Source organism: Cetorhinus maximus, chromosome 8 (genome assembly GCF_964194155.1).
Source record: "Cetorhinus maximus chromosome 8, sCetMax3.hap1.1, whole genome shotgun sequence".
NCBI lineage: Eukaryota > Metazoa > Chordata > Chondrichthyes > Lamniformes > Cetorhinidae > Cetorhinus > Cetorhinus maximus.
Window position 1 is genome coordinate 104,638,198 of NC_135886.1, and position 20,861 is coordinate 104,659,058.

Sequence of the window (20,861 nt, forward strand, 5' to 3'; positions counted from 1 at the left end):
TAAACATCCCTAGGATAACTACAATTCAAAAGGCGTTTATTTTACAAGGTCACAGTTGACACTTGACAAACCTTAAAAAATGGATGGCCCATCTCTGAGCTCTTGACAATGCCAGGATGTCCACATTTATTTCAACAGAAGATTTAACTTCTTCATGTAGTTCTCAGGTCAAAAGACGCTAAAAGTGCCTTGTCAACAAGGGGCTTTATGATAGGACCAGCAAGTCTGGAAAGAGGACAATTATATGCATTAGAGATATAAATGATTCATGTGTGCTACAGGGTTGTTTTCAAGGTAAAAGATAATTAGTTTACATTTCTGTTTGGAGCATCCCAAAGTATGTCACATTGCCATGAAGATGGACTGTGGGGGTTAGGAAGGTATCTTTTTTTGAATTTATCTGTGTGTCTTTGCTCACAGAAAATTTTCTGTCAGCTGTCAGTTTGGTTAAAGCTTGGGAAGGCAGAGAAAGGGAATCTACCAGGAGCTGTAAAGCAGTTCTGGGACCAGAAGCTGTACAGGAACTATGGGAGCAGACTGGGAGAAAGCAGCCTATGTCCATCCAAAGTCAAGACAAAGAACGCAGAGGCTATTTGGAACCAAGGGTGTTCCTGATTTTTAAATCACTCAGCACCAATGCAATGGGGACCCATGCTGGGGCTGAGGGGTCCACAATTGTGAGGTTTTAAAGGGAAGCTGGAGGGTTGCTTAGCCAACTACTAATCTCCATGAAATCTCACATCTCAGAGAATAGCTAGAAAACTGAGGAAAAACCAAAGTGAATTCCTGAGAGCTATGGCATACTTGGTTGAGTTTCAGAGAAGAAGTGAATGAACCCTCAATATTCTGTAATGTTTAAAGGAACTCTTGGGTGGAAGTAAAATGAACAATGATGTTTTAAGTATCTAAGTCTTTACAAAATATAGTGTTAAATTTGAGGTGTTGGTTTAATTTTTTTAATGTATAGTAATGTAATTTGATTTAAAATGTGAAATCTTGTGATGCTGTTCTTTCAGTTAATCATTCGGTGTTTGAATTTCTCTCCAAATGCTAATGGTCTCCAGAGATTGTAACAAAGATGACAAGTTACTGTTAGTAATGTTCCTGAACAAATACTTACCAATACCTTCAACTTCCTTTGTGCGTATGACATCCATAGGCACACCTGCAAAGACTTTAGCTCTTCAGGAAGGAAGGCAGCCTTAGCCTTCCAGTCATAAGGACCACTGCTTAGAGCATTGTCTCTCCCTGAAATCTCTTTCTGGGAGTGGAGGCAAGGTTGATCCATCCATTCTTTTCCTCATCATCCTTATTATGGCACCTAGGAATGATCATCAGATTAATGAAAACTTCCACTAGACTCATTAACACTGAGATCTGGAGGGAAGGCTGCATTGCCCTGCAATGAGGATACTCTTTTTCTTATTCATTCATCACTGGTGGGGGGGTCAGCATTTTTTGCCCATCTCTCGTTGTCCTTGAGAAGATGATTGTGAGTCCCCTTTGTAAAACTGCTGAAGTTGTGCAGGTGCACCCACAATGCTGTCAGGAAGGGACTTCCGGTATGTTGTCCCAGCAACAGTGAGGGAAAGGTGATACAGTTCCTAATAGGTAGGGGGTCTGGCTTGCATGGGGACTTCCCAGTGGTGGTATTCCCAAGCATTTGCTGCCCTTGTAATTCTAGGTGATAGGTTATGGGTTTGGACAGTATTCTTGAATGGGCCTTGGCTGCAGTGAACCTTATAGATAGTACACACTGCAGAACTGTGCACCAGTGGTGGAGAGAGTGTAGCTGGGGTGTCAATCAAGTGGACTGCTTTGCCCTGGATGGTGTTGGATTCTTGAATGATCCAAACCTTCACGCATCCAGGCAAGTGGAGAGTATTCCATCACACTCCTGACTTGTGCCTTGATGCTGGACAGCCTTTGGGGAGCTAGGAGGTGAGTTCCCAGTCTCTGATCTGCTTTTGGAGCCGTAGCATTTATATAGCTGGTCCAGTTCAGTTTCTAGTCAATGGTGACCCCTTGGATGTCGATAGTGGTGGATTCAGCAATGGCAATGCCATTGAATGTCAAAGGGAGGTGATAGATTTTCTCTTGTTGGAGATGATCATTGCCTGGTACTTGTCTGACATGCATGTTACTTCCCAGATATTATCTCAAGCCTGAATGTTGTCCAGATGTTGCTGCATACAGGCACAGACTGCTTCAATACCTGAGGAGTTATGAATGGTGCTGAACACTGCACAATCATCAGCAAACAAGATCATTGATGAAGCAGCTGAGGGTGGTTGGGCCTAGGGCACTTCACTGAGGAACCCTTGCAGTGATGTGATGGAGCTGAGATGTTTGAAAAACCAAAAAACCACAACCATCTTCCTTTGTGTTAAGTATAACTCCAACCAGTGGAGAGTTTTCTCCCGATTCCTATCGGCTTACATTTTCTAGGGCTCCTTGATGCCACACTTGGTCAAAAACTGCCTTGAAGTCAAGGGCAGTCACTCTCACCTTACCTCTAGAATTCAGCTCTTTTGTCCATGTTTGGACAAGGCAGTTAATCAGTCAGGAGCTGGCTGGCCCTGGCGGAGTGCAAACTGAGCACCAGGGAGCAGGTTACTGCAGAGTAAGAGCCATTTGATAGTAATGTTGACAATACCCTCCATCACTTTGTCGATGATCGAGAGTAGACTGATCGGATGGTAATTGGCCAGATTATGTTTGTTCTTTTTGTGGACAGGATATTCCTGGACAGTTTTCCACATTGTTGGATAGATGCTTGTATTGTAGCTTTACAAACTGTCCAAGCTAGAACAGTTTGGCTAGGGTTGTGGCCAATTTTGGAGGTGGGGAGCTCAGCAAGACACCGTGATGGATCATCTGCTTGGTACTTCTGGCTGAAGCTGGTTGCAAATGCTTCAATCTTTTCTTGTGAACTGATCTGCTGGATTCCTGCATCAATGAGGGTGGGGATGTTTGTGGAGCTTCCTCCTCCAGTTGGTTGTTTAGTTGTTCAGCACTACTTATTACTGAATGCAGCAGGAGTGCAGAGCTTTGATCTGACCCATTGCTGTGGGATCACTTAGGTCTGTCTTTAGCATGTTATTTCCATTGTTTAACTTGCATTTAATCTTTTGTTGTAGCATCATCAGTTTGGCACCACATTTTGAGGTAGGCTTGGTGCTGCTCTTGCCATGCTCTTGCCATTGAATCAGGGTTGGTCCTCTAGCTTAATGGTAATGGCAGAATGAGGGATATGCTAGGCCATGGGGTTACAGATTGTGGTTGAATTCACTTGTATTGCTGCTGAAGGCCCACAACGCCTTGTGGATACCCAGTTTTGAGCTGCCAGGTCCGTTCTGAGTCTATCCCATTTGGCATGGTGGTATTGCCACATAACATGATGGAAGGTGTCCTCACTTTGTCCCCAAGAGGATGGTGCCATGGTCTCTCCTACCAATACTGTCATGAACAGATGCATCTGCAACAGGCTGATTGGTAAGGATTAGGTCAAATAGGTTTTTCCCTCTTGTTGGTTCCCTCACCATCTTCTGCAAGCCTGGTCTGGCAGATGTGTTCTTCAGGACTCAGCCCATCCATCAATAGTGGTGCAACCAAATCACTCCTGGTCATGGATATTAAAGTCCGCTACCCAGAGTGCATTATGTGCCCTTGCTACCGTCAGTACTTCTTCCAAGTGGTGTTCAACATGGAGGAGCACTGATCCATGTTTGATGGTAGTCAGTAGCAGGGGCTGTGGAACTGTAAATTATAAATGAAGTGCTGACCTCATTTCACTTTTTTTTCATCAGAAACAATTTTAACAGCCCTGCTGGATCAGTTCCCAACGTTTCTACGATCAAAACGCCTTTATCTGACAACTGGCATTTGCTTGTTATTTTATTTGCTTGGCCTTTTATATGTAACACAGGTATGTTATCCTTTAACAGTTTGTGATATTTCACCCTATTATGAATTATAACCCTATGAAATCAGGAATTTCACAGCATTAAGTCGCAAAAAATAACCTTGCATGGTAGTCATGTTTTATCCCATTATTTAATATAATGCAGTGCTAATTTGGGACTGACTAACCATTCCCATCAGCAGTTACTAAATGCAGAGCCTGGTTAAAGAGATGAAATGCAGCTTTGTTACGACCCTGTGAATCAGATTTCCATTGTATCCATTGGACATTGATATGTTCCTCCATGTAGGGATGTGCACTTTGGTGAATTTCCATCTCACTTTCAATTTGGCTCAGTTTATAACGCTCTCACCTTGAAGTCAAAGATGTGAGGCTTGTAAGCCCAAACCAAGGGTTCAACCACAAGCTACAGGCTAGGTATCAGAGGAGAGCTGGAAAATGCTGGAAAAGCTCAGCAGGTCTGGTAGCATCTGCGGAGAGAAACAGAGTTAACGTATGACCCTTCTTCAGAGCTGAGGAGAAGTAGAAATGTGATGAAACTTAAGGGGGGTGAAGCAGGTGAAGCTGGATAGAAGACCAGCAAAAGGTGGGGGCTAAGGAGAGGTTGACAAAGATGTCATGGACAAAAGAACAGAGGGAATGTTAATGGTAGTGGTAAAGGTTAAAGGGGGTACTGATAGTGGCATAAAGGTAAGAAAGCAGAATGTGTTAATAGCAGAACTAAGCACTCTGTGAAATAACAGCATGGAACAAGTAACAGATGGCCCTTTTGGGGGTGGGATGGGGGAGGGGTCAATGGTTGGGGGAAAAGGATGGAAAAAGGGACATAAAGGGATAAAAAAAGCGGATAACAGGATAATAAGTGAATAAACGTGAAAATAAGTGGATCAAAAATAAAAATAAATTTAAAAAAGGGGAATTAAAAAAGGGATGAAGATAGAGGAGTGAGTTCATGGTCTGAAGTTGCTGAACTCAATGTTAAGTCCGGAAGGTTATAAAGTGCCTACCTGGAAGATGAGGTGCTGTTCCTTGACTTTGCATTGGACTTCACTGGAACGTTGCAGCAGGCCAAGGATGGACATGTGGGCATAAGAGCAGGATGGTGTGTTGAAGTGACAGGAAGGTCTGGGCCATGCTTGCGGACAGACCAAAGGTGTTCCGCAAAGCGGTCACCCAGTTTGCATTTGGTCTCCCCAATGTAGAGGAGACCGTATTGGGAGCAGCGAATGCAATAGACCAAATTGAAGGAGGTACGAACGAAGTGCTGCTTCACCTGAAAGAAGTGTTTGAGCCCTTGGACAGGGAGGAGGAGGTTGCACCTCTGCGATTGCATGGGAAGGTGCCGTGGGAGGGGGATGAGGTGTTGTGGGTGATGGAGGAGTGGACCAGGGTGTCCCAGAGGAAACGGATCCTATGGAATGCTGACAGACGGGGTGAAGGGAAGCTGTGTTTGGTAGTGGTGATTTGCTGGAGTTGGCGGAAATAGCGGAGGATGATCCTTTGAATGCAGAGGCTGGTGGGGTGAAAAATGAGGACAACTCTATCATGGTTCTGGGAGGGAGGGGAAGAGGTGAGGGCAGAGGTGCGGGAGATGGGTCAGACATGGTTGAGGGTCCTGTCAACCACAGTGGGTAGGCAACCTCTGTTAAGGAAAAAGGAAGACAAGTCAGAAATGCTGTTTTGGAAGGTGGCATCATCAGAACAGATGCAACAGAGACGAAGGAACTGAGAGAATGGGATGGAATCCTTACAGGAAGCAGGGTATGAGGAGCTGTAGTCGAGGTAGGTGTGGGAGTTGGTGGACAGTCTATCACCAGAAATGGAGCTAGAGTGGTCAAAGAAGGGAAGGGAATTGCTGGAGATGGACCATGTGAAGGTGATAGAGGGGTGCAAACTGGAAGCAAAATGGATAATTTTTTCCACATCCAGACGAGAGCATGAAGCGGCACCGAAACAGTCGTCGATGTACCAAAAAGAGTTGTGGGAGGGGACCTGAGTAGGACTGGAACAAGGAATGTTCCACATAGCCCATAAAGAGACAGACATAACTGGGACCCATGTGGGCACCCATAGCCACACCTTTTATTTGGAGGTGTCATCTGATGCCTTAATAAGAAACTTTTTCTCTTCCTTTCAGGTGTTAAGGAACGCAACCTCCAAAAACTTATTGTACCAATGCCCATCCAGGACCCTTCCCACCCCTCTGACCCCATCCTGTCCTCTAACCCCAGTCCTTGTCATGTATTCAACATACCCTCTGAACTTCCCCTCTCTGATGCTGAACATTCTGTATGTAGCAAATGACTCAGTTTTAGACCCTTACGCCCTCCTCAATTAATTCCGGGCTCGGCACGAGGCTGAGCTCTTCTTCTGCTGCCTTTGCTTCTGTGCTCACTTCTTTGGGCCAGAGTCCTCCCCCCATTCAATGGATCCTTTCACCCATCTGCAGTATTCTCCCTTCACCTGGACCCCACCCTCTGACCTCTTACCTGCTCTTGATCTTTTCATTGAGAACTGTCGGCGTGACATCGACCATCTGAATTTCTCTGCTCCTCTCACCCACTCTAACCTGTCTCCTTCCAAACTTGCTGCACTCCATTCTCTTAGGCCCAACCCTGACTTTGTTATCAAACCTGCCGACAAGGGTGCTGCTGCTGATGTTGTCTGGCGCATTGTCGCCTTTTTTTTATTCATTCATGGAATGTGGGCTTCGCTGGATGGGCTAGCATTTATTGCCCATCCCTAGTTACCCTTGAGAAGTTGGTGGTGAGCTGCCTTCTTGAACTGCTGCAGTCCATGTGGTGCAGGTACACCCACACTGCTGTTAGGAAGGGAGTTCCAGGACAGTGAAGGAACGGTGATATATTTCCAAGACAAGAAGATAAATTACTTGGACAGGAACTTCTAGGTGGTGGTGTTCCCATCTATATGTTGCTCTTGTCCTTCTGGTTGGTAGTGGTCATAGGTTTGGAAGGTGCTGTCGGAGGAGCCTTGGTGAATTCCTGCAGCGCATCTTCTAGATGGTACACACTGCTGTTATTGTGCATCGGTGGTGGGGGGAGTGAATGTTTGTGGATGTGGTGCCAATCAAGTGGGCTGCTTTGTCCTGGATGGTGTCAAGCTTCTTGAGTGCTGTGGGAGTGCACTCATCCAGGCAAGTGGGGAGTATTCCATCACACTCCTGACTTGTACCTTGTAGATGGTGGAAAGGCTTTGTGGAGTCAGGAGGTGGGTTACTTGTCACAGGATTCCTAGCCTCTGACCTGCTCTTGTAGCCACATTTATATGGCTAGTCCAGTTCAGTTTCTGGTCAATGGTAACCCCCAGGATGTTGATAGTGGGGGATTCAGTGATGGTAATACCAATGAGCATCGAGGGGCGATGGTTGGATTCTCTCTTGCTGGAGATGGTCATTGCTTGATACTTGTGTGGTGTGAATGTTACTTGCCACTTGTCAGCCCAAGCTTGGAGATTGTCAAGGTCTTGCTGCATTTGGATGTAGGCTGCTTCAGTATCTGAAGAGTTGCGAATGGTGCTGAACATTGTGCAATCATCAGCGAACATCCCCACTTTTGACCTTATGTTGGAAGGAAGGTAATTGATGAAGCAGCTGAAGATAGTTGGGCCAAGGACACTACCCTGAGGAATTCCTGCAGTGATGTCCTGGAGCTGAGATGACTGACCTCCAATAACCACAAACTTTGTGTTAGGTATGATTCCAACCAGCGGAGAATTTTCCCCGATTCCCATTGACTCCAGTTTTGCCATGTCTCCTTGATGATACACTCTATAAAATGCTGCCTTGATGCCAAGGGCAGTCACTCTCAACTCACCTCGGGAGTTCAGCTCTTTTGTCCATGTTTGAACCAAGGCTGTAATCGGATTAGGAGTTGAGTGGCCCTGGAAGGCGCCAAACTGGTCGTCAATGAGCAGATTATTGCTTGCACTGTTGATACCCCCCTTCCATTACTTTACTGATGATTGAGAGTAGACTAATGGGGTGGTAATTGGCTGGGTTAGATTTGTCTTGCTTTTTGTGTACAGAACATACCTGGGCAATTTTCCACATAGCTGGGTAGATGCCAATGTTGTAGCTGTACTGGAACAGCTTGGTTAGGGGCGCGGCAAGTTCTGGAGCACAAGTCTTCAGTGTTATTGCCGGGATTTTTTCAGGGCCCATAGCCTTTACAGTATCCAGTGCCTTCAGCCGTTTCTTGATATCATGTGGAGTGAATCGAATTGGCTGAAGACTGGCATCAGTGATGCTGGGGACCTCCGGAGGAGGCCAAGATGGATCATCCACTCAGCACCTCTGGCTGAAGATTGTAGCAAATGCTTCAGCCTTATCTTTTGCACTGATGCGCTGGGCTCCTCCATCATTGAGGATGCCCATGTTGGTGGAGCCTCCTCCTCCAGTGATTTGTTTAGTTGTCCACCACCATTCACATCTGAATGGTAGGTGGAAGGACTGCAGAGCTTAGATCTGATCTGTTGGTTGTGGGATCGCTTAGCCCTGTCTGTCACTCGCTGCTTATGATATTTGGCATGCAAGTAGTCCTATTTTATTGCTTCACCAGGTTGACACCTTATTTTTAGGTATGCCTGGTGCTGCTCCTGGCATGCCCTCCTGCACTCTTCATTGAACCAGAGTTGATCCCCTGGCTTGATGGCAATGGTAGAATGGGAGATATGCCGGGCCATGAGGTTGCAGATTATGTTCGAGTACAGTCCTGTTGCTGCTGATGGCCCACAGTGCCTCATGGATGCCCAGTCTTGAGTTGCTAGATCTGTTTGAAATCTACCCCACTTAGCATGGTGGTAGTGCCACACAACGCGATGGTGGGTATCCTCAATGTGAAGGCGGGTCTTCATCTCCACAATGACTGTGCAGTGGTCACTCCTACTGATACTGTCATGGGCAGATGCATCTGCAGCAGTTAGGGTGAGGATGAGGTCAAGTATGTTTTTCCCTCTTGTTGGTTCCCTCACCACCTGCTGCAAAGCCAGTCCAGCAGCAATGTCCTCTAAGACTCGGCCAGCTCGGTCAGTAGTGGTGCTACTGAGCCACTCTCGGCGATGGACAGTGAAGTCCCCATGCAGAGTTTATTCTGCGTCCTTGCCACCCTCAGTGCTTCCTCCAAGTGGTGTCCAACGTGGAGGAGCGCTGACTCATCAGCTGAGGGAAGCAGTATGTGGTAATCAGCAGGAGGTTTCCTTGCCCAGGTTTGACCTGATGCCATGAGACTTCATGGGGTCCGGAGTCGATGTTGAGGATTCCCAGGGCAACTCCCTCCCGACTGTATACCACTGTGTAGCCATCTCTGCTGGGTCTGTCCTGCTGGTGGGACAGGACATACCCATGGATGGTGATGGTGGTGTCTGGGACATTATCTGTAAGGTATGATTCCGTGAGGATGACTATGTCAGGCTGTTGCTTGACTAGTCTGTAAGACAGCTCTCCAAATTTTGGCACTAGCCCTCATATATGATAGTAAGGAGGGCTTTGTAGGTTGACAGGGCTGAGTTTGCCGTTGTCGTTCCTGGCGCCTAAGTCGATGCCGGGTGGTCCGTCTGGCTTAATTCCTTTTTAGTGACTTTGTAGCGGTTTCTTACAACTGAGTGGCTTGCTAGGCCATTTCAAAGGGCATTTAAGAGTCAACACATTGCTATGGGTCTGGAGTCACATGTAGGCCAGACCAGGTAAGGACGACGGATTTGCTTCCTTGAAGGACATTATTGAACTAGATGGGTTTTTACGATAGTCGACAATAGTTTCATGGTCATCAATGGACTATTAATTCCAGATTTTTATTGATTTCAAATTCCACCATCTGCCATGGTGGACCTACCCCTGGACAATGACCCCACCACCGCACATCAATCCATTCTTTCCAGGACTGTCATTGACCTCATCTCCTCTGGAGATCTTCCCTAAACAGCTTACAACCTCATAGTCTCCCAATCCCGGACACCCTGCTTCTACCTCCTACCCAAAATCCACAAACAGGACTGTCCCCTTAGACCCATTGTGTCAGCCTGTTCCTGTCCCACAGAACTAATTTCTTCCTATCTTGACTCCATTCTCTCTCCCCTTGTCCAGTCTCTTACTGCATACATTTGCAATTCCTCTGATGCCCTACATCATACCAACAATTTCCAGTTTCCTGGCCCTAACTGCCTCCTCTTCACCATGGACGCCCAATCCCTCTACACCTCCATTCCCCACCAGGATGGTCTGAGGGCTCTCCACTTCTTTCTTGAACAGAGGCCTGAACAATCCCCATCCACCACCACTCTTCTTCGTCTGGCTGAACTTGTTCTCTCACTGAACAATTTCTCCTTTAACTTGTCTCACTTCCTGCAAATAAAAGTTGTGGCTGTGGGTACCTGCATGGGTCCCAGTTATGCCTGTCTCTTTTATGGGGTATGTGGCAACATCCTTGTTCCAGTCCTACTCAGGCCCCCTCCCACAACTCTTTCTCCGGTACATCGATGACTGATACGGTGCCGCTTCATGCTCTTGTCTGGATGTGAAAAAAATGATCAATTTTGCTTCCAATTTGAAGATGATTCTATCATTTTCACATGGCCCATCTCTGACCCTTCCCTTCCCTTCCTTGACCGCTCTAGCTCCATTTCTGGTGATAGACTGTCCACCAATATTCATTACAAGCCCACCAACTCCCACACCTACCTCGGCTGCAGCTCCTCAAACCCTGCTTCCTGTAAGGACTCCATCCCATTCTCTCAGTTCCTTCGCCTCTGTCGCATCTGTTCCGATGATGCCACTTACCAATATGGCGCTTCTTCCTTAACCGAGGTTTCCTACCCACTGTGGTTGACAGGGACCTCACTCCTTCCCCTCCCTCCCAGAACCATGATAGGGTCCCTCTTGTCCTCACTTTTCACCTAACCAGCCTCCACATTCAAAGGATCATCCTCCGTCATTTCCGCCAACTCCAGCATGATGCCACCACCAAAGACATTTTCCCCTCACTCCGTCCGTCAGCATTCCGTAGGGACCATTCCCTCCGGGACACCCTAGTCCACTCCTCAATCACTCTCAACACCCCATCCCCTTCCCACGGCACCTTCCTATGGAATCACAGAAGGTGCAACACCTGCCCCTTTACCTCCTCCCTCCTCACTGTCCAAGGGCCCAAACACTCCTTTCTGATGGAGCAGCATTTCACTTGCACCTCCTTCAATTTGGTCTACTGTATTCGCTGCTCCCAATGCGGTTTCCTCTACATTGGGGAGACCAAACGCAGACTGGGTGACAGCTTTGCAGAACATCTTCGGTCTGTCCGCAAGCATGACCCAGACCTTCCTATTGCCTGCCATTTCAACACCCTATCCTGCTCTCATGCCCACACGTCTCTCCTTGGCCTGCTTCAATGTTCCAGTGAAGCCCAATACAAACTGGAGGAACAGTACCTCATCTTCCGATTCGGCACTTTACAGTCTTCCGGACTTAACATTGAGTTCAGCAACTTCAGACCATGAACTCTTTTTTTTAATCCCCTTTTAAAAAATTTATTTTTATTTTTTATCCACTTATTTTCATTTTTATTTATTGTTTTATCCCCTTTTATCCCTTTTCCTATCATTTTTCCCCAACCATAGACCCGTCCCCCACCATGCCCCAAAAGTGCTATCTGTTACTTGTTCCATGTTGTTCTTTCACAGAGTTCTTACTCTTATTCTGCTCTTAACACCTTCTGCCGTTACCCTTTAGCCGTTCCCACTGCCATTAACACTCCCTCTGTCTTTTTGTCCATGACATCTTTGTCAATCTCTCCTTAGCCCCCGCCTATTGCTGGCCTTTTATCCAGCTTCACCTGCTCCACCCCGTTTAAACAGTATAAATTTAATCACATTTCTACTTCTCTTCAGGTCTGAGGAAGGGTCATACGGACTCGAAACTCTGTTTCTCTCTCCACAGATGATGTCAAACCTGCTGAGTTTTTCCAGCATTTTCTGTTTTTATTATAGAGGAGAGTTGTGTACTGATCAGGAAAGGCTGGTAAGCGAAGGCAGGGAGCAAGAATGTGTGACAGGAAACCGCTGAGTATATAAATTCAGTTTTCCTCGATAGGAATCCTCTTGGAACCTGAGAAGTGCAGCATACCCGAGGAACCAAGACCCATAGTACTGGAATCCCTGTCCTGGGAGGTTTCTATGGTTTAGACACCTTACCCTGTTGTTTAGAATATTACAGTATGGTAAACTTTGTTATCCAGGGCTCTACCAGCCGGAATTCTTTACCAACTGGAAGTCCTGACGTTCCCCGATGCGAATTATCACTTTATCAACAGGAAACAATTCCGAAGTTATCCAGAACCCGTATCTATATACTGTATTATTTTATATTTTAGTTTATGTTTTAACGTACTGTTGAAGATTAAAAGTGAAAAGACTGCTGTTCTTTGCTTGCTGGGTACTTGCATATTAGTTCATGCTACAATTATTGCACTCTATTCCATTGTTAAATGCATTCCTCCCTTAACTGGTATTTTTGATTTGCCGCATCACCCGTTCCCTGTGCAGGCCAAATAATAAAGATTTTACTGTTTTATGTTTTCCTTATGCAGCACATTTTCTAATTTTTCATTTCTTGTTAGGCTGGGATTTACTGGATAAGTTTAATTGATCATTACTGCATTGGATTGGGTCTCATTCTAACAGCTCTGCTGGAGCTCTTGGGTCTAAGCTGGATCTATGGTAAATGCAACAGGAAAAGCATTAAAATAAAATGAAATAATTTAATCAAGCAGGTTTTCATGGGGAAAGTTTTCAATTTACCGCTGGGTGTAGAACTAGTTAGTTATCATTCACATTAACTTCAATATAAGTAAAAGTCAGATAATTTCTTTAACAGACAATTGACCATTAACAGCATAATTACACCAGGGAGCAAGCAAAAAATTCAAGCACTATGGGCTGAATCGTCCCAGGTTTGCAGTAACTGCAGCAGTGGGAGGGAGGACATTTTATCCACTGGCCACAATGGCGGCTATTCACGCGGTATCGTCCCAATCAATCTAACCTCATCAATCATGCATTCCCAGGGAACACATTGTTTCACTGATGAGCGGCCTCCAATTCACCCACCCTGCCATCACCTCGCCGCTTCCTCATGCAGGGTGCCATATTTAAAGCGCAGCCACGTGCATACCTCTTACTGTTTCCAGTCCAGGACTGCTGCACAGAAGATGTGGCCCCAAAAGGCAAGAAGACTGCAGCCTCCCCGATTTAGTGTCGCATCGCTGGGGTATCTTCTGGACACCGTTGGAGCCCGCCGCGATATCCTCTACCCCACTCTGGCTGCATCAATCTCACACTCCGGCTTGGGAGGTGGTGGCAGTGGTGGTCAGTGCCAACGCTGCACAGAAGAGGTTTGTCATCCAGTGCAGGAAGAGGATGAATGATCCCATCCCTGCAGCCAGGGTAAGGCAACCACCTCAACCACCTGCAGATGTATTAAAATGAAGTTCCCGATGTCCGTCGGCAGGAAAGGTGACCCACCATTGACAGGCAGAGTGGATGATTGCAAACTGGTTTCACGATGTTATGAAACTGATTTTTGGCCTTCCTGCCATGTTGTCTGCTCACGCCCGCCATGATGCCTGTAGCCAATGGGGACGGAAAATTCAGCCGTATGTCTATTCAGAAGAAGGAAGAAAAATGAATTGGATGATGTAATATAGATAATTTTTCATATCTGAAAATGATGGGAATGCAAAAATTCTCCTTCGTTGTCAAAAATCTTTCCACATTTAATTCCAAAAGCCCATATGAAGCAGGCAGTGCTTTTTGAAATAAAAGCGGTAAACGCTGGAAATACTCAGCAGGTCAGGCAGCATCTGGGGAGAGAAACAGAGTTAACTTTTCACTGATCCTTCATCAAGGCCTTCTGCATCTTCACGCAGGATCTCCTTATTCTTGGTGGGTTACATTTGGTTGTTGGAGAAGATTTTGCTGCCCCATTTTTCTGTTAATTGCTGATATGGATGTTGCCCAAACATCTTCATCTTGAGTTTACCACTTGACAAGTTAATACCAGTTTCTCCCAACTATTAGGACGAATGGAACAACAGGACAGGTTCAGCTTCAGTGTGTTCAGAATTTTTTTATGGCTTCTTGGAATCCATTTCTTATTCTTCAACTCAGTACAGAGAGCTCCATTTGATTGGCCAGCCTCCTCCATTCTGGTTACTAAGTTCACCTCGGTACAGATCTGAAGCATGAGGCTTTCCAAGAGTGAGCACCTATTCTGCAGGATTTGTTCAAACATTTTACAAAGATGGATAATCAGGTTGATGACAGAGAACAACTTACTCATCCTGTTTGAAATCTGATTTCTTCTCTGATTTAACATTCACCAGTAACCACAGTACAAGATGAATGAGGAAGATGAGAGGTAGCAGAGTGGTAATGGTAATCAAAATGCCTGGACTGATGCTCCAGAAACCTGAGTTCAAATTCCAAAACAACAGCTTAATTAATTAATAAATCTGAAATATAAAGCTACTCGGAAGACCCGGCAAGAAATACAGACCAGCGTCGAGATGGTGGAACGTTCGGGTGGAGCAGCAAGCAGATGGTGATTGCCACTCCTTGGAAGATCCGGGCCATTGTTTCATACTTCTCTATTACCATCTCTGTGATGTCCTATCCCATCAGTAGGATAGACTCACCAGAGATGACAACACAGCACTGTATAGTTGGGAGAGAGTGCCCCTGGGAGTCCTCAACAATGACTCCGGAACCCATGAAGTCTCATAGCATCAGATCAAACAGCGGCAAGAAAACTTCCTGCTCATCAAAACCTACCACCCCTCGTCAACTGATGAATCAATACTCCTCCATGTTGAACACCAGTTGGAACAAGCGCTGATGGTAGCAAGGGCGCAGAATGTACTCTGGTGGAGGACTTCAGCATTCCTCACCAAGAATGGCTCGGTATAGCACCATTACAGACAGTGTTGATTGAGTCCTGAAGGGAAAATCAGTCAGACTGGGCCTGCAGCAGGTGATGAGAGAATCAACAAAATGGGACAAATCTACTTGACCTTGTCCTCACATATTTAACTGTCGCAGATGCATCTGTCCATCCTAACATTAGCAGGAGTGACCACTGCAGAGATTAAGGATTGTCACAACTGAGACAGGTAGCTCAATTTGGGAAATTTCCTGAATCATTACACCTGCATCAGTAGATAGGCACCTGGATCACACTCCAGGGAGGGAGTGGGGAGTGGAGGATATGAAATAGAGTTGGGCCCACCAGTGCCAGAAGCAGATGGGAGACAGCCACAGAGATGGCTGATTACTAAGCTGAGCTGGTAAAAAGGCCCATCTTGGTCCTATGGGGTTTCATCCCAGTTGTATTAATGGCCTCTTATATCCCCCTTGCCAACTCATGAACCTCCTGTTCGCATTCACCCAGCATACACTATGTACTGAACCACTGAGCCCTGTAGTAATAATGGTGTGTGTGGAACTGCTTAGTAAAAACCATCCATTCACAAACAACCTCCAACTCAGATAATCCTTTTATGAGTCTGAGATGTCAGCCAAACATGCATAATAAGGTTGTTTGGACAGCTGGAGAGAGCTGTTGACTTTGTTTGATAGTTATTTTTCTGTGATCCCTTTTGTCAATATCTCAATGATTATTTGCAGAAGATTATGAGGTGTCACATGGTTAAAGCCTCTGTCATTGATACACTATTGGTCTGTTTACACTTTTATATGGTTGTTGGAACAGTAGTTTTTTTTTCAAAAGATTTGTGAATGGGTGTTTGATTTCTAAGCATTTCTACACATGACATTTTTACTATGGGGTTCAGAACTGAGAAAAAGAAGACAATCTGCATTTATATAATACCTAGAACATAGTAAAACGTCAAAGGTACTTCACACATGCTTTATCAAGCAGAATTTGAACCAGACCACCTTGAGATATTTGGGACATAATTTATTCATCCTGTTTGAAATCCTGAGTGATCCTTTCTCTGATTTAACCTGTTGATTACTAATAACCAGTACGAGATAAACTTCTGCAGCAAACAAGCTGCCCTGAAGACTGGACAAACCAATTGACTGTGTCTCTGCTTTCTTGCTGTTCACAGGGGTAAACAGATTCATCAAGGACATTGAGATGATGATTGGGGAAAGGAATTGGCTCTTCTGGCTGTGGTGGAGAGTCTGTTGGGGTTTTATCTCTCCGTGTTTGCTGGCAGTAAGGAGATGTTACATCTTTTCAAATTTAAAGCAAAAATAACCATGCTGCAGACAATCTATCAGTCTGTTTCTGATCTTGTTTTGTGCAATTATTTCATTTAGGCAATCTTTGTCTGGTCCTTAGCAACATTTTCCCCACCAATATATGGATCTGTTGAGTACCCTGTCTGGGCAACAACACTTGGCTGGTGTATGACAATCTTTTGTATTATGTGGATCCCCATTGTTGCAATTGTGAAAATTGTTCAAGCTAAGGGCTCCACCTTGGGTCAGGTAAGGAAACACCTCCATATCTTTCAAAGAATAAATAGAAAACTTCTGACAAACTCCCAATGCTCACCATGCCTTCAGTGGAAGGTCAGTTAAAAAGTTGGTGTAAGTAATCTTTTTCAGGCAGTTCCCATGTTTGTCTGGAAATGCTGCTAATTTATCAGCTACAATCTCTTCCTCCTGAGGCAGACAGCTCTACCCACCATCTTAATGCCAACAAGAATAACCAAAGACTAGTTGCTTGAAGAAATTAGATATTGCCTCTACATCTAGGTGTTGACTCTCACCCTCCAACTTCAGATCACACAAGGACAACGGGCACATAATGAAAGCCCAGCAGCCACCAGAAACCTCATGAGGTCCCTGAAGCAAAACTTGTTTGTGACCTTGCCCTCTGATAAGCTGGCACGTGAGCTGACTTATTTCCTTAGCCTGGCAGTAGCCTACTCATGCTAGGTGACTGATCCTAATTCTATGCAATCCTCTAAGGCTTGTTTGTACCTGTATCTAAGCTGGTGGCTGGAATATCAGATCAAGCAACAGGGCCTCTTCATCGGTGGTGTGGTGTTGCCCTCTCTCTCTCCTCTTGAGGCTGCAGTGGCTGGACAGGTGGCAACTCTTGTGTATAAAAATGAGGTAACAGAAAGGCTATCTGTGTTTAAAGTTAACCAGGAATGGATCACAAGCATCAGAGAAAGCTGAGGAAATTAAGGGTGGAAATTGTGGAGACTCTCATCTTAATATTCCAACCCTGCTTAGATACAGGGTGCCATAAGACTGGAGAATTACAAATGTTACACACTTGTTCCAAAAACTGTGTAGGGATTAGCCAGCAACTATAGGCTAGTCAGTTTTAACTATGGTAGGAAATCTTTTAGAAACAATAATCTGAGAGGAAGTTATCAATCATTTGGAAGGTCAGCACAGATTTGCTTGGGGCAAATTACTTTTAGCTAAGTTGATTGTGCTTTTGATGGTAACAGAGAGGGTAGATGAAGGTTATGCAGTTGATGTTGTTGTGGTCACTTTGACAAATGGACCACAGGAGTCTCAGGTACAGGTCACAATCGTTTATTCAAGCAATTGCAAGGGGAGAACCATCTCAATGCAGCTTAAGATAGCACGCTGCTAAATTACAAGTGTTCAACATATTTATACATTATTGGTCACGCACAAGAACAGTTTCCAGATTCCGACTTCGTCAACATATAGGTTTACATTATAAACAGACATCTCTGGTAACATGCATCATATGTCCCTATTTTCACCCAGGCAGAGACCTTCCCTCCTATCTAAGCTAGGACCATCTGCCCTTTCCTTATCTGTTGAAGAGCACACTTAATCTATGTTATTGCCATCCTCTGACTCCAATCCGGTTCCCAAAGCCTTTCTGTTGTTTGCAGGCCCTAAGGCTGTGCAAGGTTCATCTGGTAACCTTTAATTGCCAATGCGCTTGGTAGCACTGGCTGCTTGGAGATTTTAAGTAATTCATTCCCTTTCAATAAGTTCTTACTGTACCCCTATATTCCCCCCTAACAATGTGATGTACGTGGACTTTCAAAACAAATTTGATGAAGTGTCACACAATAAGCTTGTCAGCAAAGTTAAAGCCCAGAAAGCCCACGGAACAAAATTGGGTGAATGACAGGGAACACAGGAAAATGGTGAATAGTTGTTTTTTCAGGCTGGAGGAAGGACCACTGCTTTTCTTGATCTATATTGACATCCTAGACTTGGGTGTGTAGGGCACAATTTCAAAATTTGCAGATGGCACAAAAGGGAAGGGAAAGCGAAAGCTGAGATGTTCTTGCAGAGAGCCAGCATGGACACAATGGAATGAATGGCCTTCTTTTGTGCTGCGACTATTCTCTGATTCTATGATTCCATTCTATCTGAAAGCAGAAAATCAGAAGCAGAGAGTTGGGTGAGGGAAGGATGTGGGGTGGAAAGCAAGCCGCCCGTGGTCACAGCATCAGCAGCTTGACATCATGTCAGATAGCAGGATGAGGCTGAACTGGGATTTGAGAAGGGTCATAAGGTGGGAACGTGCCATCATCTTTAATGTTCTGGGCAACACTGGGTGCAATTCACTCTGTCATAGCCAGACCCATGATATGGAGCACCATCTCCTCCATAGGGCTCAAGGGGTGCAAACGCAACAGTGTCCCCCACACTGTTCTGTTCTGGTCCCTTCCATTGTGCACCACCTTGTCCTGCTAGAAAGAGGGAAGAATGCCATTGATTGTTTGACACTCTGCTTGGTTTAGATATTTGCCAGGGCTGAATAATTGGATGTATATGAAGACAGTGAGAGGTGGATGATGGTGAGAGTGAGATAGAGCATCTGAATGCTGTGTCTGAGTTGTGACTGCAAAGGATTGTTGGTGGATGACTGATGGGGGTGAGATGCATTGAGCAAGTGAGAGATTTGATGATGTCTGGGGACTATGAGATGCATTTTGAAGATGCTTTCACTGAACTTGAGTACCTAAGTGAGGTAATTGAACTTTTTCTGGCATTGTTCCCCCAGCAGGTTCCTTGAATTGATGTCCCTGATCACTCTCCCCCATTGCCTTCAAAAGGGTTTTCTTCAAGGGCCTCCTGGCCTCTCAGGAAGACATGCATTCTCCTCCTCTCTACATTCATGACTAAGATTTCCAATACCACATCTGCAAACTTAAGAGCCATCGCTCTACCCTGGTGCTTCACTTGCTTTGATTCCAACTTTAAACAATTGCAGTACTGGCTTTCTGTCAATTGTTATGATGGCAGCCGGTTGACAGACCAAATCCCAGAGGGAAACTTGGCTTACAGGCCACAAACTTTTTTTTGTATTCTTATAATGAGAAAACAGTGTATTTATCTCAGCAGTAAGAAGTCCAGTAACACCTTTTGGGTTTTTAAAAGTGTTGCCTACCCAGTGCCAGGATCAACTCCATCGCTAATGCCATAGTTGGCCTCCAACAGTGTGTACGCAAGAGCGGTGCTGGGCAGCTCAATCTCACTCCTCAAGGAGTCAGCCTGGGCCCCCCATAGAGAGGAGAATCAGCAGGTACACACTCCGGGGCCATCCACCTAGGTGACTCCGAGAGTATCCGGCCCATCTGAATCCCCTCTTCATGTGACCTCAGCAGCTCCAGTTCCAGACTGAGGAGAGAGCCATTGCCACATAGCAGGACCCTGAAAGCAGACCGGGGCCCTCCAAGTCTCAGCCCTCCAGAGGACGCCAGCCGAGATCAGCACAGACAGGGTGTAGCAGACTGCCCCCACCTCCACTGTGCATGTCCGGGGAGCATCAAAATGTAACGACAGGATTAGGAAAGTTAAGAAGAATTAGTTAACCAGCCTGGGCATGGATGTTAATCACCTATACATACTGCTCAGTATCGTCAATAAACTCCCAAGAATGTCTCCCTGCCTGTGGCTTCTTGTTCTGATGAGCAGTGTTCTTGTCATTCAGATGTGAAACCTTTCTGCACAAGATAAAGGCAGGTGTCTCAGTCCAGGGCCTCTTCCCTGTGCTCTGTGCAGCCTTCAGACCAAAGTGATAGTCTGGCCTCACGCTCCCTGGAAACATTACTGATGCCTGCACCTCAGCGGTGCTGGTCATTGCTGCCACGATGTAGTGGGCTGATGCCACAGGGTTCTCTCATTCTCTCGATATGCTCTCAGCATCTTTAAGTTGGGTATGGACCCCATCTCTTCAGCATCCATGACCATTGATGCTGTGCTCCTGAAGGGCTCAGGTGCTGAAGGTGGACAAAGGATCAGATGGTTTTAAAGTTTCATGGCTGCTTCTTTATGATATGATCTTGATCATGGAGGGCAAGCGAGCTGCCCTCAGCCAGATGGGAGCCAAATATTCTCATAGGCTTTGTGAAGATCAATGTTGTGTCCTCATTGCATGTTGTCATCATCCTCCTGCAACTGAGCGACTATCAGGGCTTTCACTGCATCTCTTTGACAGGAGCATTCTCACAGAGGGCATTCACGTTGCCATAAGACAGACGGAGTCAAATGTTCACAGATACAATTTGAGGATCTATGGGGTCACTTCACTGCATGTCGTCATCATCCTCCACAAATCTAGCAGCTATGAGGGCCTCCCGAGTACGCGTGCCTCGTCTAGCTATTGTGAGGGTCTCATCCCCGTCATTGTCACCTCAGAGGACCTCCTCATCCTCATCGGCATCCTCCTCATCAGAGGAGACTTTCAGCTCCTCCACCTCCTCCTCAGCGAGTTCGTCTCCCCGTCGGAGTCCCAGGTTGTATAGGGCACAGCAGACGATGATGTTTGACACCCTCTGCGGACTGTATTGCAGGGCTCTACCAGACTGAGCCAGGCACCAGAACCGTATCTTCAGCATCCCGATGGTTTGCTCCACCAAGCTGCAAGTTGCAGCCTGAGCCTCATTAT

At 45.8% G+C, this 20,861-nt stretch overlaps 3 protein-coding genes across 3 annotated transcripts in view; 2 read left to right on the top strand and 1 right to left on the bottom strand.

Moving 5' to 3' along the window:
- The window catches only part of LOC144683856 (sodium- and chloride-dependent neutral and basic amino acid transporter B(0+)-like), a 435,158-nt gene that overhangs the window by 174,338 nt on the left and 239,959 nt on the right, over positions 1–20,861 (bottom strand). The gene's annotated exons all lie outside the window — the stretch shown is intronic.
- The window catches only part of LOC144684041 (sodium- and chloride-dependent neutral and basic amino acid transporter B(0+)-like), an 86,491-nt gene that overhangs the window by 53,469 nt on the left and 12,161 nt on the right, over positions 1–20,861 (top strand). Inside the window, exons 10-13 of the mRNA XM_078547756.1 lie at positions 3,810–3,928; positions 12,550–12,649; positions 16,063–16,172; positions 16,277–16,447. Of these exons, the coding sequence (XP_078403882.1) occupies positions 3,810–3,928; positions 12,550–12,649; positions 16,063–16,172; positions 16,277–16,447 (500 nt within the window). The remainder of the gene's footprint in view (positions 1–3,809; positions 3,929–12,549; positions 12,650–16,062; positions 16,173–16,276; positions 16,448–20,861) is intronic.
- Positions 1–20,861, top strand: part of LOC144683854 (sodium- and chloride-dependent neutral and basic amino acid transporter B(0+)-like) — a 453,756-nt gene that overhangs the window by 32,637 nt on the left and 400,258 nt on the right. The window lies entirely within an intron of this gene.